This window comes from Acinonyx jubatus, chromosome A1 (genome assembly GCF_027475565.1).
Source record: "Acinonyx jubatus isolate Ajub_Pintada_27869175 chromosome A1, VMU_Ajub_asm_v1.0, whole genome shotgun sequence".
Taxonomy (NCBI): Eukaryota; Metazoa; Chordata; class Mammalia; order Carnivora; family Felidae; genus Acinonyx; species Acinonyx jubatus.
The window spans coordinates 139,794,668-139,822,113 of NC_069380.1; the positions used below are offsets into that span (position 1 = coordinate 139,794,668).

At 35.0% G+C, this 27,446-nt stretch overlaps 1 protein-coding gene across 5 annotated transcripts in view; it reads right to left on the bottom strand.

Moving 5' to 3' along the window:
* Positions 1-27,446, bottom strand: part of WDR41 (WD repeat domain 41) — a 188,348-nt gene that overhangs the window by 59,967 nt on the left and 100,935 nt on the right. The window contains exon 1 of one of the 5 annotated variants that reach the window (XM_027039596.2): positions 11,945-12,096. The exons of the other annotated variants lie outside the window; for them this stretch is intronic. Within the exon in view, the coding sequence (XP_026895397.1) occupies positions 11,945-11,971 (27 nt within the window). The 5' untranslated portion in view covers positions 11,972-12,096. Of the gene's footprint in view, positions 1-11,944; positions 12,097-27,446 lie in introns of those variants that run through there. 5 annotated transcript variants of the gene reach the window in all.

The following is a 27,446-nucleotide window of genomic DNA, read 5'->3' on the forward strand; positions in this document are numbered from 1 at the left end:
ATCATGACCTGAGCTGAAGTCAGACGCTTAACCGACTGAGCCACCCAGGCACCCCCAACAAGTGCCCTCCTTAATGCCCATCTCCCCACCACCTCCTCTCCAGCAACCCTCACAGGTAGTTTCTATAAAACTGAACTTTTAGGTAATACAACTGTATCAACACTGGCTGCATATTTCTCTTTTTCTCTGGTGCTTATTTTTGTTGTTGTTTGCTTGGGTATTGATTTAGTGGTTAAACTAAATCACTAAGGTAATAGACTTGTGGTTAGTTCAACAGACTATTCCTCATGTTCCCCAAACATATCCAGGCTACATGCATAGTATGAAAATTCTTCTGTAGCTCATCAGAGGGCAGAGCCTTCAGTATGGGACAGTCATCATTGAATGTTCGGTTTCGGCAGGGCTCTCTTTGTCTCTTTCCCCAATTTTTCTTTTAAGTGTTCCGCCCCTTTTGGTATTACAACCAGCTGTTAGTCTCCACTAATCATAGGCTGATTGTTTCTGACAATGCCCCAAGTAATTTATACTTTAAAGTATGATCCAATAAAATTCAGACAAGGACAGTTTTTAAGGTCAGAATTTAAGGTTTGTTCTGTTCCCAGGAAAGCTCTTCTTAACTGCCTCTTTTCCTGGTTCTTTCTGGTGACTCTAAGATACCAGTTCCATTATATTTCTGGAGACCTCTCTCCTTAAAACTTCAAACTTCCTGCTCCCATTTGAGCAGGCCTGATGAATATCCGTCACCCTGGGGTATAGTTTGCCATCTTCCTGGAATTCCTTTTTTTCCCACAGGTCCCAGAAATTCCACTCCTATGTATATAACCAAGAAAAATGAAAACATATGTCTTCACAGAAATGTGTATTTATAGCACATATTAATAAGAGGTAAAAGGGAGCAAAAACTAAAAGTCCATCAATTGGATAAATAAAATGAAAATCCATAAATAGGATATTATTCAGCAACTAATAGGAATTAAATGCTGATACATGCTACAACATGGATGAACCTTGAAAATATTATACTAAGGGAAGGTAGCCAGTCACAAAAGACCACCTACTGTATGACACGGAATAGGGAAATTTACAGAGACATAAAGTAGATTGGTGGTTGCTTAGGGCTGGGGGAAGTGGGTCAGAGCAATGGTAACTTTTTCTTGAGGTTGATAAACACATCTAAAATTGTAATAATATGTGCACTTATCTGTAGATATATTAAAAAGCAATGAACTGTAGTACACCTTAAATGGGTAAACTGCATGTGACTTATATCTCAATCAAGCTATTTTAAAAATTCAAGCTATTAAAGATATTTATTGACAACTTCAAGTTGTCACTGAATCTTGCTACTCTACCAACATAGGTGCGTAACTCTTAAATAGAACCTGTGGAAGAACTTCCCCACACATCTCAATGACCAGGATTGGTTCTCCTTCTCGTTTCTAAAAAAATCACTAGTATGAACTGGGATCACCACATTAATTAGTTCATGATTTACCTCATGGCAGATGGGTAAATATCTAAACAAAATTAGAGTTCTGCCAAAACCAGTAAAGATGGTTAATAGCCATTGCATGGGCTAACAATAATCTTTACTACAAACTTACTTAACATTTTCAGATTTCAATCCCTTTCTACTTCCTTATGAGTTTAGCAAGAGAAAGAGCTACATTTTACAGATGATAGAACTGAGTCACAAACATGTGAAATAACTTAATCATGGTTAATGCTGTCTGTTAAGTAATGGAGCTACGACTCAAACCCCAGTTTTTCTGACTCAAGATTTTAAATAAGAATTTAAAAAATCATACCCCTATTAATTAGGATTTGTATTAAACAAAGTATCACTTATAATTTTTAGAACCTCCCTCTGAAAGATCCTCTAGATCATAATTCTTATTTAAAGCTCTTTTTTATTTCCCCTTTAACAAATACAACCAGTTCCTTTTCTCCAGGTGACCTTTTTTCAACACACTCCATTGCACCAGTATATCCTGAGCTCTCACTCAAACAAGGAATTGTTCAGCTAAGGAATTTGTATTCCTACTAAAGAGTGTATTGTATACTTCATGGAATTAAGCAGAATGTAGAATTTTAAACGAAGTTCTTGGTCTCTATCTCTAATGGCTTTTCATTCATAATTACAGGATTTGTAATGAGTGCATTGGTGATGATAGAAATCCACCATAACATTTTCCATTGTGTGAATGAGCTTCAGACTTTTATTTAATGGCTTATTAATCAACCACAGTCAGGCAATAGTGTATCACATTAAATCTCTGAACAACACAAGCAAAGAATTTTTATTTTCTGTGTATCCCGTGGAGTAATCTTTAGCAATATGAATCTGTTCAAACATCTATCCACAGTTCTATCACATGTGCAGTTCTATTAGTAAAGGTCAGCTTAGGTTAGTTCACTGTCAGCAGCTAGAAAGTTGCAAGAATAGATGACCTTAATTGCTTTATTGTTACTATCACTGTGCCTGTTTAGAATTCTGGTACATAAAACTTCTCAGATACTAAATCTCCATTTAGGTTACCAAGAAGAATTACTTAAGTTTGTATTCTTACCCACAAGCCACCCTAATTATTAATACTATAGATGAGCACATTTAAGACACTTCATAAATCAGTAACAGGTAATGTGTATTATAATTACTTTACCACCTATTCCACTTCTACCATCCTTAGGGGTTCAGAAAGTTAATCAATCTTTTTTTAACGTTTTATTTATTTTTGAGACAGAGAGAGACAGAGCATGAACGGGGGAGGGGCAGAGAGAGAGGGAGACACAGAATCGGAAGCAGGCTCCAGGCTCCGAGCCGTCAGCCCAGAGCCCGACGCGGGGCTCGAACTCAGGGATCGCGAGATCGTGACCTGAGCTGAAGTCGGCCGCTTAACCGACTGAGCCACCCAGGCGCCCCCAGAAAGTTAATCAATGAATAAAATATTCCATTGAGCATACTAGCCAGTAACTGTCAATACAGAACAAGAGTATTATATATTTAGCTAGGCTAAATGAGGAAAACCTAAAATGAATTTATAATTTTTCTGGTTTACTTGCTCATCTAGAACAGTAATTGTTCATAATCCCTTTTAATTATAGTAATTCTTAACTTTGTAACACACTAGAATCACTTGGAGAGCTTCAAAAAATTATAGTAGATTCCACCCAGAATATATGTAACTGGGATAGGGAGCAACCTGGGCACCAGATTTTTAAAAATTCACCAGATGATTTTAAGATGTGCCAAAAGTTCAGAAAAGCCATGCTCTGTAATTGTGTGTGTACATACACACACATGAGTATGCATGCTGGGAGTAGTTACAAAGAGACCAAGAACAATGTGAAGTTTTTAGGACATAAAATCGAGCCCCACGTTGGGCTCTGAGCTGGCAGCACAGAGCCTGCTTGGGATTCTCTCTCCCTCTCTCTCTGCCCCTCCCCTGCTTGCACTTTCTCTCTCTCTCTCTTCCATCTCTTTCTCTCACTCTCTGAAAATAAATAAACATTTAAAAAACTAAATAAATAATAAAATTGAGCTTGTGACCCCAACTTTCCTAGGAGTAAAAGCCTTATTAAAATTCTGAAAATAGAAGCCAGTAATTAATATATAAATACATTATCATATTGAACACTCACATATAATATTCTTGCTGTGTGCCAAGGCTTGTTTCAAACCCCTAGGGAATCTTAAGTAGCAGTGGAAAATTTCTGATTAAGGCATAATAAAAAGGTTTATAAATTTCTTATTGATTGAAAGTAAAGGCTCCTTTAAGTAATTATGATTTTATTTCATAGATGTTGGCTAAAACACACTTAAGTGATTGGTATATAATAATATATACGAATTTGTTCCACTTCTATATTCTTGCAGTGATCAACTTCCTGTCAACTATATATCATATGTACTTTTGTACATAGCTTTTTCTGTTAACCCCTAACTAATGAAACTTTATAAAGATTCCAGAGCCTAAGTCATAGAGTCTGATATCTTATTACTGCTTGGCAATCTACAGATCTGTGCACCTGCTCGTGATAGCCTGAATTCTTCATTGGCATTGCCTTTCTAATGTTGCTAGTGATCAGCATTTACCATATAACTAAATTAGCTCTTAAACTTAAAATCTGTTATGCAACTTCTTCCTTCCAAGATTAGAAAATAACAGCAGAAAAATTCACAGTTGTCTAGATACAGCGCCATATCTACAGATCCTAAAATGATCTTTTTCTTCAATTAGCAAAGGGTTTCCCTGGGAACTAAATTACTATTCCTCATTCATCCACCTGCCTTCTTCCTCCTTACACTGAATGAACAGAAATTATTTTGCACACAATATTAAAGATGACATAAAGAAGTTGCTTAGTTTTTTTTGAAACTAGTCCTTTAAAAGGGCTATTTATACCTTTTTTCCTTTATAAAAATTTAAACATACATTAAAAGAACAATTTCCCAAAATTCAATAATTTCCACACAGTAGTTGCCAGATTTTAAGTATGCTTTTTAAATGTTCATGAGCCCATTTTTCTAGCTCCTTTGATTACAAAAAGACCTTCCTCCCTCTACCCTGGGAATAGCCAAATTTTTATACCCTTTGCACATGCCCACAGATGGCTTTTATCAATCAATGACTGCTTAATAATTTATTTTCTTTATCTTGCTTTACAAAAACTTTAATTTTTTTCTTTCTTTTACTGTAAGAGTTAAAGTTTACCTACATGAGTTATGCTAATAGTTTTATATATTAGCATAATGGAAAAATAGCACTTCTTAAAAATTTTTTCCTAAAATTATAGCACAATTAAAGAAAATTGGGAAAACATGAAAGGAAAGAGCACCTACAATCTTACCATAATTTACATGGTTCTTACCATTTTCATGGTTCCTTTCCAACCTTTCTTTCTGTACATTTATTTCTACACATAATCACACTGTACATTCACTTTTGTACCCTGTCTTTTCCAATTACTACAATCTAAACAGTCTTCATGTTATTACATAATAGTGACAAATTGGAAAAAATCTAAATATCCAATAATAGGGAGTGGTTAAAATATGATAATATATATCAGAAAGATTGTCAAATGACCCTTAAAAATGAGGATCCCTTATTCAAGAAATTTATATTTGTTGGCACTTAGTGGCATGTCAATAGATATTTGTTGAATATTAATGTCTATAATGTTAGAAGGTTATATAATGATAAGATTATATAATGATAAGCAAAAGTAGGTAGACATGGTATTGGTACTCACAGAGCTTTTATATTTTATAGCCTTGTGAAAAAGATGATGAAATAGCTACATTTATGGTTAGTGCTATATAAGAAAGGAGCATGGTTCTATGAAAGCAAACAATAAGGTAACCTGACTGACATGGAGTGATATGTTAAGATAAGCATCATTAATTAAAAATGTGACCTTTGGGGGTGCCTGGCTGACTCAGTTAACTGGAAGAGAGTGAGACTCTTGATCTTGGGGTTGTGAAGTTGAGCCCCAAGTTGGATGCAGAGATTACTAAAAAAAAAAATAAAATAAACTTAAAAAAAGATGTGACCTTTGAACTGAGGTCTGAAGAATGGAAAGAAGTTAAGCAGCAGAATGGATAGAATTATATCTTCTTTATCCATTCATCAGTCAATGGACATTTGGTCTCTTTCCATAAATTAGCTATTGTTGACAATGCTGTTATAAACATCAGGGTGCATGTATCCCTTTGAATCAGTATTTTTGTATCTTTTGGGTAAATAGTAGTGCAATTGCTGGACCATAGGGTAGTTCGATTTCTAATTTTTTGAGGAACCTCCACATTTCTTTCTAGAGTGGCTACACCAGTTTGCATTCCCACCAACAGTTTAAGAGAGTTCCCCTTTCTCCACACCCTCAACACCAGTTGTTTCCTGTGTTGTTAACTGTAGTCATTATGATCAGTGTGAGGTTATATCTCATTCTAGTTTTGATTTGGATTTCCCTGATGCTAAGTGATGATGAGCATCTTTTCATGTGTCTGTTGGCTATGTGAATGTCTTCTTTAGAGATATGTCTGTTCATATCTTCTGCCCATTTTTAAATTAGGTTATTTGCTTTTGGGGCATTGAGTTTTAGAAGTTCTTTATATTTTTCAATACTAACCCATTATCAGATATGTCATTTGCAAATATCTTCTCCCATGCCAAAGGCCTCTTTTTAATTTTATTGATAGTTTCCTTTGTTACACAGAAGCTTTTATTCTTGAGTAAGTCCCAATAGCTTAGTTTTGCTTTTGTTTCCCTTACTTCAGGAGACCTATCTAGTAAGAAGTCGCAAACAGCCAAGGTCAAAGAAGTTGTTGCCTGTGTTTTCCTCTAGGATTTTGATGGTTTCCTGTCTCACATTATTAGGACTCTTATCCATTTTGAATTTATTTTTGTGTATGGTGGAAGAAAGTGGTCCAGTTTCTTTGTTTTGGATGTCGTTGTCCAGTTTTCCCAATACCATTTGTTGAAGAGACTTTTTTCCATTGGATATTCTTTCCTGCTTTGTTAAAGATTAGTTGACCATATAGCTGTGGGTCCATTTCTGGGTTTTCTGTTCTGTTCCACTGATCTATGTGTCTGTTTTTGTGCCAGTACTATACTGTCTTGATTACCACAGCTTTGTAATATAACTTGAAGTCCAGAATTGGGATGCCTCCAGTTTTGCTTTTCTTTTTCAAGATTGTTTTGACTATTTGGGGTCTTTTAAGAAACTTAACTACAAAATTTGAGAAGTGTTTCTTCCAGGTCTATGAAAACTGCTGTTGGTATTTTGACAGGGATTGCATTAAATGTGTAGACTGCTTGGGGCAGTATGGATGATATTTGTTCTTCCAATTCATGATCATAGAATGTCTTTCCATTTCTTTGTGTCATCTTCAATGTCTTTCATAAGTGTTTTATAGTTTTTAGAATATAGATCTTTTTAGTTAGGTTTATTCCTAAGTATCTTATTTTTTTGGTGCAATTGTAAATGGAATTATTTCCTTAATTTATTTTCTTGCTTCTTCATAACTGGTATATAAAATGCAATAGATTTCTGCACACTAATCTTGTATCCTGCAACTTTACTGAATTCATGTATCAGTTCTAGCAGGTTTTTGGTGGAGTCTTTCAGGATTTGTACATAAAGTATCATGTCATTTGCAAATAGTCAAAGTTTTACTTTTTCTTTACCAATATGGATGCCTTTTACTTCTTTGTGTTGTTTGATTGCTATGGCTAGGCCTGCCAAAACTATGTTGAATATAAGTAGTGAAAGTGAACATTTGCCCTATTGCTGAACTTAGGGGAAAAGCTCTCAGTTTTTCCCCACTGAGGACAATGTTAGCTCTGGGTTTTTCATATATGGCCTTTATTATATTGAGGTATGTCCCTCAAAACCTACTTTGTTGAGGATTTTTTAAAATAATAAATGGATGTTGTATGTTTTCAAATGTTTTTTATTTTTTTTGTTTATTTATTTATTTTTGAGAGAGACAGAGATAGCATGTGAGCAGGGGAGGGGAAGAGAGAGAGGGAAAAAGAGAGAATCCCAAGCAGGCTCCGGGCTCAAGTCCATGAAATCGTGAGATCATGACCTGAGCCAAAACCAAGAGTCGGACGCTTAACTGACTGAGCCATCCAGGCACCTCATCAAATGCTTTTTCTATGTCTACTGAAAGGATCGCATGATTCTTATGTTTTCTCCCACTGATGTAGTATATCATGTTGATTGATTTGTGAATACTGAACCACCCTTGCAATCCAAGAATAAATCCCACTTGATTGTGGTGAATGATTTTTTTAATGTATTGTTTAATTCTGTTTGTAACTATTTTATTGAGGATTTTTTCATCCATGTTCATCATGTATATTGGCCTGTAATTCTCTCTCTCTCTCTCTCTCTCTCTCTCTCTCTCTCTTTGTGGAGTCTTTATCTGGTTTTGGTATCAGGGTAATGCTGGCCTCATTGAATGAATTTGGAAGTTTTCCTTCCTTTTCTACTTTTTTGGAATAGTTTGAAAAGAATGAGTATTAACTCTTCTCTAAATGTTTGGTAGAATTCATCTGTGAAGTTTTCTGGTCCTGCTCTTTTGTTTGTTGGGAGTTTTTTGATTACTGATTAACTTCCTTGATGGTTATTGGTCTGTTCAAATTTTATATTTCTTCCTGTTTTGGTTTTCATAGTTTATGTTTCTAGGAACTTACCAATTTCTTCAAGGTTGTTCAACTTGTTGGCATATAGTTTTTCATAATATTCTCTTATTGTATTTCTGTGGTGTTGGTTGTTATTTCTCCTCTCTTATTTGATATTTGAGTCCTTTTTCTTTTTTTCTTGATAAGTCTGGCTAGAGAATTATCAATATTATTGATTTTTTCAAAGAACTAGCTCCTGCTTTCATTGATCTGTTGTATTGTTTTTTAGTTTCTATGTCATTTATTTCTGCTCTAATCTTTAGTATTTCCTTCCTTCTGCTGGCTTAAGTTTTTGTTTATTGTTCTTTTCCTAGCTCCTTCAGGCGTAAGGTTAGGTTATTTGATATTTTTCTTGCTTCTTGAGGTCAGCCTGTAATGCTATAAATTTCCCTCTTAGAACCACTTTGGTGCATTCTAACGGTTTTGGAAAGTTGTGTTTTCATTTTTGTTTCCATGTACTTTTTTTTTAAAGTTTATTTATTTATTTTGAGAGAGTGTGAGTGAGCTCATGTGTGCATCAACAGGGGAAGGGCAGAGACAGGGAGAGAGAGAACCCCAAGAACACTCTGTGCCATCAGCATGGAGCCTGACACAGGGCTCAATCCCACAAACCAGGAGACCATGTCTTGAGCCAAAATTAAGTGTTGAATGCTCAACCGACTGAGCCATGCAGTGCCCCATGTTTCCATGTACTTTTTGACTTCCTCTTTGGTTTTTTTGGTTGACCCATTGATTGTTCAGAAGCATGTTATTTAACCTCCATGTATTTTTGGTCTTTTCAGATTTTTTCTTGTGGTTGACTTCCTTTTTTTAATTATTTTTAATGTTTATTCATTTTTGAGAGACAGAGCACGAGTGAGGGAGGGGCAGAGAGAGAGGGAGACACAGAATTCGAAGCAGGCTCCAGGCTCTGAACTGTTGGCACACAGCCTGACACACGGTTCAAACTCATGAACGATGAGATCATGACCTGAGCCAAAATCAGATGCTTAATTGATTGAGCCACCCAGGCACTCCTCTTGTGGTTGACTTCTAATTTCATAGCATTGTGGTAAGAAAAGATGCATGCTATGACTCCAATCTTCTTAAATTTATTGAGGGTGGTTTTGTGGGCTAATATGTGATCTAGTCTGGAGAATGTTTTGTGTGCACTTGAAAAAAATGTGTATTTTGTTCTTTTAGGATGAAATATTCCAAATATATCTTAAGTGCATCTGGTCCAGTGTGTCATTCAAAGCCGGTGTTTCCTTGTTGGTTTTATGCTTAGATGATCTGTCCAATGATGTAAGTGGAGTGTATAGTCCCCTACTACTATTGTATTATTATCTATTAGTTCCTTCATGTTTGTTACTGTTTTATGTATTTGGGTGCTTCCATGTTGGGTGCATACATATTTACGGCTATTATATCTTCTTGTAGGGCTGTCCTCTTTATTGTTACACAGTGACCTTCTTTGTCTCTTGTTACATTGTTTTAAAGTCTATTTTGTCTGATACAGGTATTGCTACTCTGGCTTTCTTTTGACATCCATTTCCATGATAGATGTTTCTCCATCCCCTTACTTTGAATCTGTAGGTGACTTTAGGTCTAATGTGATTCTCCTTTAGGCAGCTTATAGATAGGTCTCTTTTTTTTTAATCCATAGGACATTAATTTTTGTATTCACTTTACTAAGTAATTAACATTATATTAAATTGAAGGTACAGGTTGCTATTTAACTCTAAGTACTTAGTCTTTGTTCTTTCCAAATTTAACCTACCCACTGCTGTATCAAATTATCTCTAACTTAATGTACTAAGAAATTCAAACAAAATATTTATTGACACATAATTATTTAAGTTTCAACTTGAAAATAGCTTCTTGTGAAAGCTTAGAGCAGATTTAAAATTTCTGCCTAAAACAATACTGATAAATAGCCTGGTTTGCATCTAGATTAAGTAATTTCCAAGTTTTTAAAAATCTTTTCTTTTTCGTCTTTATTAAATAAGTTTGTATTTTTATGTTAAATATGCAGCCCATGCCAAAAATGTTCCAATTCTGGGCATGTACTTTAACTTTTTCATGAGTTTTTAGTTATAACTTTCATGGTAACAAAAAATATGAAATCTTTTCTGGTATCTATCATATACAGACACATACAAAAAAGGTATCACATTCAAAATTCCAGAAGGTTAGTTAATCTAAGACCCTGCATTACTCAATGAAAATATTAAAGCACTTTACTTTTTCAATATATTTCAATATGTTTTTCTAGTACTTTTTTGATTTTTTAGTAAATTAAAGAAAAACAACTTTAAAAATTTAGATCCCTAAATTACTTTCCTTGAAGTCTCTTAGAGTGTTATTTTCAGAGTATCCATGCAGAGCCTCACTGGGAAAAAATGCCTAATTGAAGAACTAACAATCATAAGAGAAAACCAGGATAATTACCTATCTTGGACTTTGGGTGTGAGATCATTCTCTGACTGGGTTCCAGGCCAATTTAGAATGCTTTGATTAAATAAAATCAGATTTGTTAATTTAGAAACCACAGATATAATGTGAAAAATATCTACTCTAATAAATAAGTGTGCATTGACAATATCTTAGTAATTGGTTTGGCATTATTCTAGAGTCCAAATGCTTCTATGCTAGGACTGATAACAGTATTTTTGTCTAAAGATCTTTAAACTCTTTTCCACCATTAACCCATTAATTTTCACACTTTCTCTGTGAGGCAGTAAGATCTAAGTATGGTTAGCTTAATTTTCCACATGAAAAAACCAAATCAACCACAAATGAATTTCCTAAAAGTCACACATGCAGTGAAACAGAGCTCAAAGACTGGAAACTCAACTGAGTAAGTAAGAAGTGCTTTAAACACTGGTATACACAGAATGACCATCTCCATCACCAAACTTACTAGCCTTATTCCCTTGTAATCAAATCTTTCCTCACTTTCTCCCATCCCGCTCCTCCTCTGCTGCTGATCCATACTGGAAAGAAACGTTCTTTCACATCTGAACCCCATAAAACTGCAGGTCACTTTGCTCCCTATTCCCCATCATTATGGAGTATGCCATAGGTATTAAAAAGAGCCACTTGAAGGTAAGTGGGTTCAGATAATATTTGAGGGGATTATATGTAGTAGTATTTAACATAGCAAGACCTAACGATAGTCTTCATTAAAAAAAAAAAAAAAAAAAAAACCAGCAGAGAATTTGGTTTGATAATGGAGTTTAGAGTCTGACTAACTTGGATATTAATCCACTTCTGCCACTTACCCTGAATTTAAACAATTTACCTAACCTTTTTGAATCTCAGCTTCCTCACCTGTAACATGGAAATCTATTTCTTTGTAGGTTTGTTAATATAATTGCTAAGATTATATAGACGATGAGCATTATATAAAATACCTAAGATGTTACTGGAATTTAATTTTTAAAAAAGCCAGCAGTTTTCAGGAGAATTGAACAAATGGAATTATTTGGACTACAATCTTTGGAGTCATGATATCTGACTATCTTATACTGTCCCAAATAATTGGATAATTACTTCGTTTTCCATTTTATGTTCTTAATATACACCTTACTATATAATGTATACCTATAACTGTTATAAACTTATTTCTGTCCATCCATCTATATAGCAGGAAAATGATTAGTTGTTATAACCATTCTCCAATGAGGAAAAAATATCATCAAACTGTACTCTTCCAGACAACTCAAATTCTCCCGGTTTCTACATGCCCTTGTTTAATTGCTCCCACCTACCTTAATTATCAGCCTGGGTGCAACCATGGACTACCAAAATTCAGGAATTTGAGGTAGGGATTCTGATAAGGCAGATGGGCTGAGTATAAAGAAAAAATTATGGACAGGGGCCCCTGAGTGGCTCAGTTGGTTAAGCATCTGCCTTGAGCTCAGGTCATGACCTCATGGTTTGTGAGGTCAAGCCCCACCTTTGGCTCTGGGCTGACAGCTCAGAGCCTGGAGCCTGCTTTGGATTCTGTGTGTCTCTCTCTCTGTCCCTCCCCCATTCATGCTCTGTCTCTTTCTCTCTCACTAATAAACATTAAAAAAAATTATGGATAAAATGACAAGACACAATCATAGCATTTGAGAACTTAAAAGGGCCTTTGTAATAATTCACCAAATCTCCTTTTCCACAGATGAGGAAACTAAATTATGACCAAACCCAGAACCTAGAATTGAAGTTGTAATCCATTACTCATTCAATTTTATCACTTGATGTCTTTTCTTACTTACTCACTACAAAGACTCATAAAAGACCTCTAATCCGCAAGCATGCTAAGGTGAAGTGAAGTGAAATGGAGAAAGGTGAGGAGGGGAGAAAATAGATTAGAAAGAAGTATGTTGCCTGGGCAACTCTCCATTTAAAAAAATGCTCATAACTACCTGAAAACATACATTCTTCATCCTTGTAAATCCCCCATGCCTCCACAACACCTCACTGGCTGCAACTCCTTAATACCACCTGAGTTTCTAGTCCTCAATCCCTAACCTGTGGAGGTTTTCTATGCCAGAAGACTCTGGCTACGCTATGAGTCTAGACCAAACAAATTGGTATTGCCCCTAGGCTCCCTATTATCCCCCCAAATTCTCTTTAGGATACAAAATACTTGGTTCCCTAGATAATAATGGGGAGAAACCACCCATCAGCCCAATAAAAATGTTGTATCAAAACTACAAACATTAATTCCAAGTGAGTAATTTTCCAAGTCCACAATCCTTTATCTTTAATTCCAAAATCCAAAAAGCTCCCCAAACTGAAAATTTTCTTAGCTCATTTGGTGGCGAAACTTCACCTGACCCGACCACACTCTGTGGGGGAAAAAGAAACAACAACAACAAACTTACCTAAATTAACCTGAGGCTTTTTATAGTCTTGACTTATCTATCACATGTGAATATTCATGTATTTTACTGCAGAAATAAAAGTATGTCGATTATGTATGCTGTGCTGTCCAAAAGGATATTTTCTGAAATATATCTAGTACTAAGGATTTCAGATAAGGCATTACGAGCCTTATAAGCAATAAGCCTTTGGTCTTTAGGTTTTAGGATTTCAGGTTTATTTCTCGGACCACCTACTAGCTCAGTGACTTTGAATAAGTCCTTGGTTCCTAATAAGTTTGAGATAATTACAAGAGTTATTTTTCCAGAAGAATCAATAGAACTTCATGACCTATTGGTAACTAAAGCATCAGAGGTGAAAGTAGGAAGTGCAGAATGCCTGAGATGCGCTAAATTTCTTTTGAGACAATGTGTAAAGATGCCCTCCTGGCAGATGTACAGATAGATTGCTTGGAATTTTTTCTCTGGAATTACCTGCCATCTCAAAGTTCCAATTTTTAGTTTCCTATGGCTCTTTCTCCTACATCCACCAGAAGGAAACAGAACTAAAAACTGGACCTTTGAGATGGCAGGTAATTCCAGAGAAAAATTCCAAGAAAGACAGTCACAGAGAATGCCAGAGATAAAGGAATCTTTAAAAGAAACAGAAAGAACCATCCAAGAGAGAAGGCCAAAAACTACAGCACCATCAAAGCCAAGATAGAACACAACTTTCTAAAGGGAGTGACCAGAAGAATTAAATGCTGGAAAAAGATGAGGGATTTTGAGGTGTGTAAGCAAATGGGGAAATATTTTGGAAGGAAGTCACTGCAGATTTTGAAAGTGTAGTTACAGTAAAGACTACAAGGGAATGTGTGATATTTGGTGAAGAAATGGGGTGACAGATGCAGAGCACTCATTTGAGAGAAGGTACAAATAACTGTAGTAGGGACATATGAAAAGGAAAACTATAAAAGTAATGGTATATACTTCAAGCATTTGAAAAATAAAAGGGAGTAACAGTTTCTACTTTTTAGAATAATCTAAACATTTTTCCCCTTACTAGCATCAATTTTATATTTGTCTGGGGCTTAGAAAGCATCTGATTTATTATTCTGCTTAAACTTTGATAAGGAGAAATAACTATAATTTGCAGATGGTAGAGCGAAGGCACAGAGTTTAACTACTTTGCTCATTACTACTACTATTTCTAGTTCGTAAGCCTTTATTGATTATATACTATCTACAGAAAGCCATACTAGTGTCATGCTTATTATAGTGCCTGGCATTATTCAGTGCTTAGTAATTTTTTAACTGAGTTGAACTAGGAATATTTGGATTTAATGTCACTATAATCAATATAGACCTATGGACTACCAGCCACTTTCTTAGTTCAACAGTCTTAGTAATGATGAGAAATAGAGTAGAATATATCCACATATACACCAACAAACTGGAATATAAAGAATAAAGATCAAATCACAGTTCACTAAGATCTGAACATTGAATACTGACTATACTGACTGAATTAAATGCCCACTCATTTGAAGCCTAAGTAAACAAGGAAAAAAAAAAGGATCTGAATGAAGGAAGAATTTGAATTATCTAATCATTTTATCAAATAACAATGGGGCATCTAATTATCTGGAGAATTTACAAGTATTTCAAATTATAAAAAAAATTATATATGCTGACTAGGATTTTACTAAATGTGTTTTCTTACACTTTTTATAAATTACACTTCATAGTTCAAAATAGCAGAGTAGAGGGCTTGCTTCAACAGCACATATACAAAACAGCAGAGTACATGTGTTCATCCACAGGGATAAAACTATCAGGTTACTCCTAAAGAAAATGTGACAGTTTAAAAATAAAATAAACTTTTTTCTATTATTACTCTAGAGTTTTTATATATGTCTTAGGTTGGTCCAAATCAAGCATCTTCTACCAAAATACCAGAGCAAAGAATAAATCACTGACCCAGGAGTTGGGGTAGGATGGACAGTCATTGCCCCAAAGGCTCCCAAACAATCTTAAGATACATCTTAGTGGGGCGCCTGGGTGGATCTGTCAGTTGAGCATCCAGCTTCGGTCCAGGTCATGATCTCGCAATTTGTAACTTGAAGCCCCACATCAGGCTCTCTGCTGTTAGCACAGAGCCCACTTCAGATCATCTGTTCCTCTCTCTCTCTCTGTCCCTCTCCCACTTCTATGCACGTGTGCTCTCTATCTCTTAAAAATAAACATTAAAAAAAAAAAGATGTATCTTAGAATTTGTGTTACCTGAATGTTCTATTTGATAATACATTTGCGTTTGTTTTAATATAAAACAATGTTCTAAACTATCTCCCATTTACACTGCACTTTCCTAAATATTTGTGCAAAATCTACCCTCTAGGAAGATATACCACAATTCACCAATGGCTTCCAAACCCCCTTTCCATCAGTCCTAGTTTTGGAACTATAGCTAAAGGAACTCAGGTGATGAGGGGAGTATACAACTTAATGCTCTCTGATCAAATTACTCCTTCAGGAGACAATGTACTGCTGAGGATTACTGGTAAGGATGGAATAGGCAAGCAATAGGGAGAGTGAGCAGGCCAAGATAAATGAACTCCACTAAAAAGACCAAATTTGCTAAACTTAATAGTGAAGACATATTCATGTTGTTTTCATTATGTATCATGACATTAAATTAAATGCCACAAGATTCCTTTACTTTCTTTCACTCAGGGGTGCCTGGGTGGCTCAGTCGCTTGAGTATCCGGCTTCGGCTCAGGTCATGATCTCACAGTTTGTGGGTTCGAGCCCCACATCGGGCTCAGTGCTGACAGCTTAGAGCCTGGAGCCTGCTTCTGATTCTGTGTCTCCCTCTCTCTCTGCTCCTCCCCCCGCTCATGCTCTGTCTTTCTCTCTCTCCTTCAAAAATAAATCAAAACATTAAAAAAAAAATTTAAAAAAAATTTTTTTATTCATACATGCATGCATTTGTTCAATCAACAAATATATATTATGCCCTTTTGCATGCTAGATGTGTGCTAGGTACTCAAGATACAAAAATGAAAAATAAAATCCCTACCTTAAGGATCTCACTGTCTTGTGGGAAAGCACATGCAGTATAAGAGAGTAAGAGCTATAAAAAGAACTGTACATACACAGTGGGCACAGAAAGACCAACTCTTCCCAGGAATTAAAAAAAATAAGTTGGCAAAAAACTCTAAAACCAAACAAACAAAAACAAAAAACAGGAATTTTATTTATTTATTTATTTATTTATTTATTTATTTATTTATTTTATTTTATTTTTTAACGTTTATTTATTTTTGAGACAGAGAGAGACAGAGCATGAACGGGGTAGGGTCAGAGAGAGGGAGACACAGAATCTGAAACAGGCTCCAGGATCTGAGCTGTAAGCACAGAGCCCGACGCGGGGCTTGAACTCACGGACCGCGAGATCATGACCCGAGCCGAAGTCGGCCGCCCAACCGACTGAGCCACCCAGGCGCCCCAAAACAGGAATTTTAAAAAATAGAGATGAACTGTTCTACTGACTTGGTGCTTGATCACTCAGCATTCTTCCTTCAACTTGAAGGAGTTCCTTAAAACCACCAGAATTCTGAGGGCCTCAGTTGGAACACCTTATATCTTATACACATTACCAATTCAAGTAAACAAAAAATTCCAACAAGCCCACTATACATGCAGTTCATCAGAACCATAGATAACAGGACCTACAAAGAACTTTAAGCTCATTTAGGCCAATGTCCCATCTTAACAAAAACTCCTGAGGCCAGAATGGTAAATGTCTTGCCAAACGGGGTGGAGCTCATTCATTAGTAATAGTCTGAAGCTTATAACCAAACCAGTGTTCACTCCACTACAACAAATTCCAGCAGGCATCATCCTTAGCATTCTCTGACTCATTTTCTAGCCTCCAGTGACTTAAAAAATCTCATAAAAATTTTATCCATCATGAAAACATATACACTTTTTTAATATTAAGGTGATACAGTACCTTTCCAGGAATGTATTTTTTCTTTAAAGTTTTGTTACAACTTTCAAACATACACCAAAATAGAGAAAGTAGCATAATACGCACTCATATAACCTATTGATCAAATTCAATAGTTTTTGGGGCGCCTGAGTGGCTCAGTCGGTTGGGCGTCCGACTTCGGCTCAGGTTATGATCTCACGGTCCGTGAGTTCGAGCCCCGTGTTGGGCTCTGGGCTGACAGCTCAGAGCCTGGAGCCTGTTTCAGATTCTGTGTCTCCCCCTCTCTCTGCCCCTCCCGTTCATGCTCTGTCTCTCTCTGTCTCAAAAATAAATAAACGTTAAAAATTTTTTTAAATTCAATAGTTTTTAAGATTTGATACATGTGCTTTATTTCCTTTTTTTCTTTCAGTTACCACAAAATTCTAAAGTAAACTCCTGACATTGTGTCTATGTCATTTCAATCCTAAATACTTCTATGTGTGTGAGTGAAAAGTAAAGACAATTTCTTCTATCACCACAATATGGTCACATGTACAAAATTAACAATGATTCCTTAATAACATCTAATATCTAATTTGTTTACAGTTATTCCAGTCCTTTAAAATATTTATTTCTGATTCACTACAAAACAGTATTCAACATTTCGATTTAGCAATACTATTTCTTTTGCTTTTTACAATTTCTATTCTGAACTTGTACCTTACTTACAAGGGCCTTATACATAAGTCATTAACTTCAGGCACACCTCCCCAATCCTCATCCCAGCCTTGATATATTTTTAACACTTCAATGATTACTTCAGATATCCTTCCTGCTTTTTCACCCCAATACACATAAATTATGGCTCTCATTACTTTCTCCAGTCTATTAAAATTACAGTAAAGCCCCATTAAAAAGACCCTTTTTATATTACAGATAAAACCACATTTGTTATGTGTATGTATACATATATATATATATATATATATATATATATATATATAGCAGTATGTGATTCATACAGCTGTATTCATAACTCAGTAGGCCTAGTATTTTCTTTTCTGTGGCAATGCGAAACTGAAGATTGAGTTTGGCTGTATTTATTTTTTAATGTTTATTTTTGAGAGAGAGAGAGAGAGAGAGAGCCCGTTAGCAGGGGAGGGGCAGAGAGAGGGAGACACATAATCCAAAGCAGACTCTAGACTCAGAGCTGTCAGCACAGAGCCTGACAAGGGGCTCAAACTCACGGACTGAAAGATCACGACCTTAGCCAAAGTCAGACGCTTAACTGACTGAGTCACCCAAGTGCCCCTGGCTATATTTGTAGAGTTCATACGGTTACTTTCTTAGCCAGTGCTTCTAACAGTAATCTCTTTTATGGAATCTAATTATTCTTTAAATCTCAGCTTGAAACTCCTTCCTTTTTCAGAATATTTTTAAAAAATAAGGAAATTTTCTCAAGATAGCTACAACACAACTGGAAAACTTAAGCCTTCTGTAAATATCTCAGGCCATTCCATAAGCTTTAGTTTAATAAAAGCCTAACTCTAGGTCACCTCAGCAGAGCAGAGATACCCATAATTTTGAGAAATAAATATAAGTGGCTAAATGTTCTAGCAAAAATATTGTCAGACCGGATCAAAAAACAAAGCCTAACTCTGTGCTATTCAAAATATACATGTATTAAAAAGAATATAAAAGTATTAAAAGTACATGGAAGAAAAACATATACCATACAAACACTTGCAAAGAAGAAGCTAGTGTCTTTGGAGTAATACCAGGCAAAAAATTATTTAAGACAAAAAAGCAATATTAGAAATAGAGAGGGATAATTCATTAGAATAAAAAGCTTGATTCATATGAAAGATGCAACAATTCTAAATTTGTGTGCACCTAATAATGTGACCTCAAATATATAAAGCAAAAATTTAGAACTAGAGGTAAAATCATGAATAGAAATTGACAATCATGAATAGAAATTGATAGAATATATAGACTATATATATATATACAATTTAATCAAAAAGACACTTGAGCTGATTGATATGATCAGATTATCCTCACAACAGCTCAAATGAATTTTCAAATGCATACAGAACATTTTAAAAAATTAAGCATGTGTTAAGTTTCTCAAATTCCACAATTAGTGAAATCATATATCCATCTTTCTCTGACTTATTTTGCTTAGCATAAAACCCTCCAGTTCCATTCTTGTTGTTGCAAATGGAAAGATCTCATTCTTTTTCATTGCCAAGTAGTATTCCATTGTGTGTGTGTGTGTGTGTGTGTGTGTGTGTGTGTGTGTGTATACATACACATCACATCTTCTTAATCCATTTATCAATTGATAGACATTTGGGTTCTTTCCATAATTTGGCTATTGTTGACAGCACTGCTATAAACATTGGGGTGCATGTGCTCCTTCGAATCAGCATTTTTGTATAAATTTTGGATAAATTCCTATTAGTGCAATTGTTGGGTTGTAGGTAGTTCTATTTTTAATTTTTTGAGGAACATCTACACTGTTTTCCAGAGTGGCTGGACCAGTTTGCATTTCCACCAACAGTGCAATAGGGTTCCCCTTTCTCCACATCCTCACCAGCATCTGATGTTTCTGGAGTTGTTTATTTTAGGCATTCTGACAGGTATGAGGTGGTATCTCATTATGGTTTTGATTTATATTTCTCTGATGATGAGTGATGTTGAGCATCTTTTCATGTGTCTGTTTGCCTTCATGTGACTGGATGTCTTCTTTGTAAAGGTGTCTATTCGTGTCTTCTGCCCCTTTCTTTACTGGATTATTTGTTTTCTGGGTGTTGAGTTTGCTAAGTTATTTATAGATTTTAGATAATAACCCTTCATCCAATATGTCATTTGCAAATATCTTCCCCCATTCCATTTCATTTTAGTTTTGTTGATTGTTTTCTTTGCTGTGTAGAAGCTTTTTATCTGGATGAGGTCTCAAGTGTTCATTTTTGCTTTTATTTTCCTTGCCTCCGGAGACATGTCAAGTAAAAAGTTGCTGTGGCTGAGGTCAAAGAGTCGCTACCTATTTTCTTCTCTAGGATTTTGATGGTTTCCTGTCTTACATTTAGGTCTTTCATCCATTTTGAATTTATTTTTGTGAATGGTGTAAGAAAGTGGTCCAGTTTCATTCTGCTGCATGTTGCTGTCCAGTTCCTCCAGCACCATTTGCTAAAGAGACTTTTTTTTGCATTGGATACTCTTGCCTGCTTTGTCAGATGAACACAGTAGAAGGGAAGGAAAAATAAGATAAAAACAGAGAGGGAGGCAAACCATAAGAGACTCTTAAATACAGAGAACAAACTGAGGGTTGGTGTAGGGGTGAGGGGGCTAAATGAGTGATGGGTATTAAGGAGGGCACTTTTCAGGATGGGCACTGGGTGTCATATATAAAAGATGAAACACTGGGTTCTCTCCTGAAACCAAGACTATGTTGTATGTTAACTAACATGAAAATGAATTTAAAAAAAATTGAGCATGTGCTGAAAAGCAAGTCTCAACAAATTCAAAGAAATGAAATCACAGAGAGATATTCTGTGACTACAATGTAACTAAGCCAAATGACAGTATTTTTAAAAGATAACTTGAAAATTCCCAAATTTTTGGAAAACAAGAAATCAACCTCTGGAAACCGAGGCAATGGCAACCCTGAATCAGCAACCAACAATCATCTGATGAGAATGTTCCACTGCTCGCCACCTCGTGTTTGGAAGCAGCTCCACAACTTTGGACCTGAGTAATATCCAGAAATATGGGACAACTGGCCAAAAGATATCCTGAAAGGAAGATTCTGGGCTGCTGCCTTATATGGTTAATGGATATAGAGGAGGGATCAAGTGATTAAATAAATAGAAAAGATATCATCATCTCTGTTATTCTGGCTGGTGAAGTGAGTCTTTCTGGTTACACCTAGTTCATCAAGCAATCAAAGATTTGTGAATACACTGGTCAGGAAGAGGATGTGAATTCAAAATATTATTTAGAGTTTATAGTAATATGACTCCTTTTTCAATAATTTTTAAAATTACCTATATTCAAAAATATAGACATTTATCTTTAGAATATTTTAATTATATTTAATAAATGAAATCTAATAATGAAGGTATGATTTTCTAAATGCATCACATTTATTTTACCTATGTGATTTCATTTCAGCATTACTGCACCACTGTGAATTAGACCAACTTACAGTTTTGGTATTCAAGATTCAGAGATAATGTTTGAAAAGTTGGACCAAACACCCAGGTTTTTGGATCAAGTCACTGCATAAAATGACAGAGACCTTCAAATAAACAAATATACCTTAAAAAACCTTAGGATAAAGAGTATATAGGGAGTTGGTATTTCTCGTTCTATCCACCCTGGCCAATGTCCATGTCAACTACCTCCCTCTTTGAATTTTTAGAGCAAAAAAGGAGGAAAATGGAAATGCTACTTGTCAAAAGAAGAACTTGAAAGTAGATTCCTGATTCTCCTTCCCCATCTTTCCCAAAATGTGGTCAAAGGGCTCTCACATGGGTGCTTGTTACCAATGAAGAGTTCTAGCCTTGTCTAAAAACCTGTGCCTGGGATCTCTCAGGCAGTTTATGTGGATATTCATTTTTAACAGCTTTCTCAAGTGGTTACTCTACACACTAATGTGTAAGAACCACTGCCTCACATATTAAAGTCCTAATATTAAAGTTATTTGACCAACAGCATTTTTCAACATCATATCATTACTTATAAAGCCCTAATGAATGGGTCTAAGTTTAAATCGTTATGAATCACAGACTATTTATTACTCTTTACATTTTTCTATCTCATAGTTAATTTACCAGAAATGGATCTGCTTATAAATTGGCTTTTGAAATAAATACCATATGTTGTGTTAAAACATTTCCCTTCTGTTTTAAACTATTAAAATATATGATAGCCTGAGGAAAATATATAAAACATCAAAAGAAAGGTCAACACTGAAATTGGAACCTTACTATAAAATGATATGGAAAATATGAATATGGCTTGTTTAGTCTAATTCTGCCAGAAATTCAGGTACTCCTTTCATTATGTCAGACAGTCACCACATTAGTATTTAGATCTTACTCAATTCTGATAAAATGCACTTTGGCTAAATAAAACTGGACGATATGAAGTTAAGTAAACTTCTGCTTTAGAAATGACAATGCTTAGTGGAAAAAAAATACTTCAGAAGCTAATTATAAAATAATACTAAATATAAATGAAAACTGATAAATGAATTCATATTAAATTTAATTTTTTTTCTATAGAAAAGATCCATTTTCCTAATGTCATTTATTTACTAACACCTTATTTTTCCAAGTGAATTCTAAGCATTCCTCTATCATGTCCTCAGTTCCCATAATAGTATTTTGAGAAAGGAAAAAGGAAAATTACCAATCTCATTGATCATGTACATAATTTAGAAATCCAAAACAAAAAAAATATTACCAAACAAAATCCAACAATGTATAGAAAAGATAATAGATCACAACCAAGACATGTTTGTTGTAGAAATTAAAGACTGGGCTAACATTCTGAAACCAATCAGTAAAATTAAGAACATTACTAATAGAAAAATCACATGATAATCTTAATACACATAGAAAAATCACTCAATAAAATTGACATCCCATTGTTATTTTTACAAAAAGAATTTTCAGCAAATCAGGAAAAGAAGTGAATTCCTTAATCTGATAAAAATTATCAGTAAAAAACCAATAGCAACATCTTACTAAATGAAATAGTTTTCCCTTGAAATGTAGAATGAGATAAGAATGCTTACTGTCATTACTTCTATTCAATTATGCACTCAACAGCATAACAGTACAAAAGGCAAAAAAAAAAAAAATCTTTAAAGGGTACAAGGATTGGAAAGAAAAAAATAAATCTGTTGTATTCACAGCTGACATATTTAACCGCATACAAAGAAAATGCAAAAAAAAAAAAAATCTACAGATGAACTCTTAAGAACACACATCCACCAGAATGGTTAATGTCAGAAAGATCACCAACATCAAAAGAGGCAATTATGTGGAGCAGTCCAACACTCATTCATTGTTGGTGGGAAAGAAAAATGGTATAACTACCCAATGGCACAGCAACCCTACTACTAGGTATTTGCCTAAGAGATACAAAAATATATACCCACCAAAAGATTTGGACAACAATACCAACTGCTGCTTTATTCCTAAGAGCCCTAACCTGAAAAGAGCCCAGGTGTTCATCAATAAAAATATATATAAATAAACATATTCATAAAATTAAATAACCCTGGTCACTAAGAAAAACCAAATCAACAATATGAATGATCTCAAAAACATACTTAGTAAAAGCAGTCCTATACAAAAAAAAAAAAGAATATACCAAATAATTTTATTTTTATGAAGCTCCAGAACAGACCAAACCAATCAACAGTGGGGCAAAAATCACTCTGGTTTTGAGAGTTTGAGGATAAGAATTACTGGCAGAAAACATGAAGGAATTTCCTTAGGTAATGATAATGTTCTCTTTTTTTTTAAGTTCTTTATCTGAATTCCAGTATAGTTAGCATATAGTATTATATTAGTTTCCAGCGTACAATATGGTGATTCAGCAATTCCATATATTACTCAGTGCTTATCTCGGTAAGTGTACTCTTTAATCCCCATCACCTATTTCACCCATTCCCCCAACCCACCTCCCCTGTTTTCCACAGTGGCTGTCAAAATTTACATTCCCAGAAACAGTGCATGAGGTTCCCTTTTCTCCACATCCTCACCAACACTTATTATTTCTTGTGTTTTTTTATGTTAGCCGTTCTGACAGGTGTGAAGTGATACCTCGTGGCAGTTTTGATTTGCATCTCCCTGATGATGAGTGATGTTGAACATCTTTTCATGTGTCTGTTGTACACCTGTATGTCTTCTTTGGAGAAATATCTGTTCATGTCTTCTGCCCATTTTTAATTATATTATTTGGGGGTTTTTTTGGTGTTGAGTTGTATCCGGTTTTTATGTATTTTGGATACTAAGCCTTTACTGAATATTTCACTTGCATATATCTTCTTCCATTCAGCAGGTTGCCTTTTAGTTTTGTTGACTGCTTCCCTCGCTGTGCAGAAGGTTTTCATTCTGATATAATCCCAAAAGTTTATTTTTGCTTTTATTTCCCTTGCCTCAGGAGATTTATCTAGAAAAAAATGTTGCTATGGCTGACATCAAAGAAATTACCGACTGTGCTCTGTTCTAGGATTTTTACAGTTTCAGGTCTCACAGTTAGGTCTTTGATGCATTTTGAGTTTATTTTTGTGTATGGTGTGAGAAACTGGTCCAGTTTCAATCTTTCACATGCAGCTGTCCAGTTCTTCCAGCACCATTTATTAAAAAGACAGTCTTTTCCCCATGTATATTCTTGCTTCTTTTCTCACAGATTAATTGGTCATTTAATCATAGATTTATTTCTGGGGTCTCTATTCTATTCCATTGATTTATGTGTCTAGTTTTGTGCCAGTACCTACTTCTTTGATTCCTACAGCATTGTAGTATAATATCTTGATATCTGCTATTGTAATAACCTCCATATTTGTTCTTTTTTTTGTCATATTTGTTCTTCTTTCTCAGGGTTGCTTTAGATACTTGAGGTCTTTTGTAGTTCTACACAAATTTTAGTATTATTTGTTCTAGTTCTGTAAAAATGCTGCTGGTATTTTGATAGGGATTGCACTGAAACTGTAGATTGCTTTAGATAATATGGGCATTTAAGAATATTAATTATTCTAATTAATAAAACAAAATAACAACCTACTGAAAGGAAGAAGATATTAGCAAATGATATATCCAATAGGGAATTAAAATCCAAAATATATTAAAAAAATTGAACAACTCATTACCACCACCCCCCAAATAATATGATTAAACATGGGCAGAAGACCCAAATAGACATTTTTCCAAAGAGAACCTCAAAATGACCAAGAGACACATGAGAAGATGTTCAACATCACTCATCATCAGGGAAATGCAAACCAAAACCACAACGAGCTGTTATTAGCTTACATCTTTTAGAGTAACTAAAATCGAAATGATGAGATGTAACAAACAATGGCAAGGATGTGGAGGAAAAGGAACCCTCATGTACTGCTGCTAGGAATGTAAATTGGTACAGCCAATGTGGAAAATGGTATGGAGGTTTATCAGAAAATTAAAAATAGAAATACAATATGATCCAATAATTCCAATATTGGGTTTTTAATCCAAACAAAATGAAAACATCAATTTGAAAAAATATACCTGCATGTTTATTGCAGCATTATTTACAATAGCCAAGATATGGAAGAAAGCTAAATGTCCATCTACAGATGAATGAATAAGGAAAATGTGGTGTGTACACACATGCGTATACACACACACACACACACACACACACACACACACAGGAACACCATACAGCCAGAAAAAAGGATGAGATCTTGTCATTTGAAACAACACTGATGGACCTAGAGAGTGTGATGCTGAGTGAAACAAGTCAGACTGAGAAATACAAATACCATGATTTCACTCATGAGTGTAATCTTAAAAAATGAGTAAACAAACAAAAAGAAGAATCAGACTTAGAAATACAGAGAACAAACTGATGGTTGCCAAAGGGGAAAAAGATAAGAGTATTGGGCAAAATGGGTGAAGGAGAGAAGGAGATACGGGTTTCCAGTTACGAAATAAATAAAACACAAGAATATGAGGCACAGCATAAGGAATACAGTCAAGCATATTGTAATAGTAATGTAACAGACAGATGGTAGCTACACTTGTGGTGAACAAAGCACAATGTGTAACTTTGTCAAATCATTAAGCTGTACACCTGAAACTAATGTAATATTGTGGGTCAACTATACTCAAACAAAAAAATAGAAATGAAAAATAAAAATCTATAGCTAAACATGAAATAATTCCCTCTGAAAAAGATGTGAAAACTAGCTGAACAGTCCTCCCCAAAACAGGATAAATGGACCACATCAAGATGGTGAAGTGGAGACTTGCCAAATACTCCATTCCCAGGGCAAAACCCCCTCAATCAGGAGGGATCTCACAAACACAAAGCTTCTCCTTGAAAAGTGAGGTGTTTGTGTGCCCCATCAGGCATCCCAAGCCTTAAGACCAGCATCAGATAGAGGAGTCCCAAAGTGGCTGCCTTTGAAAATCAACAGGGCTTACATCCAGGACCTGGATGTAACAACAGGGCTTACATCTGGACCATCAGCATAAATGAAAAGGCAACCTACTGAATGGGAAAAATATTTGCAAATCATTTATTAGATAAGGGATTGATATCCAAAACATATAAAGAACTCCTACAACTCAAGAGCAGAAAATAAAAATAAAAAAATAAAAATAACCCACTTTTAAAATGGCAGAAGATCTGAACAGACATTGTCCCAAAAAAAGACATTCAGAAAGCCAACAGACAATTGTAAAAATGTTCACTATCACTGATCATCAGGGAAATGCAAATGAAAACCACAATGAGGAGTTACCTCGCACCTGTTAGAATGGCTATTATCAAAAAACAAGAATAACAAGTGTTGGCTAAGATGTGGAGGGAAAAAAGAACAGTGCAAGGACTCCATCCACATCTTTAAAACCTACCAGATTCACTTCTTAGGGTTCCCTCTGCAGTGACTACTTCTGCTTATTATGCTTGTGCTTTCCAAAATATTAAAGAGCTATTCTCACCAGCACTGTGTCTTTGCAAAACTTAGAGAGTCACTTTTGAAGCTGTTAAACTACATCAAAGAAATAAGCTCTGAAACTCTAAAAATATCATCTATGTGTAATTTTGAAAGGCATATTACCATTACAGCTACTACATAAATATTAACCTAAAAAAAACAATATAACATTTCTGGAGGAAATTTCAACCATCCCAGCTGAATCTAAAGGTTCTATTCCAAGAAAAGAAGTTTAATTAAAGTTTTGAAAAATTCATTATCTCTTCTAAAATTAAATATTTTTTTATTTTAAAAAACCATCTCAAAAAACAGTATTTTTTGAATCAGAATCTTTTAATTTACATAGATCTTATGTAGAAATTATGTTTAAAACATAAAATTCCAGATAACATTCTAGAACAAATTTACATCTATACCATTACATGTGAAAAAAACGGTTCCCACAGACAAAAAATTGAAAACCATAGGTAACTGAGCAAAGACAATGAAAAAGTATTTTTAAAAAATTTTTAAACATTTATTTATTTTTAAAAGACAGAGTGTGAGCAGGAGAGGAGGAGAGAGAGAGGGAGACATAGAATCCAAACCAGGTTCCAGGCTCTGAGCTGTCAACACCGTGCCCGAGGCAGGTCTTGAACCCACAAACCGTGAGACCATGATTAAGCCGAAGTCAGATGCTTAACTGACTGAGCCACCCAGGAGCCCTATGACAATGAAAA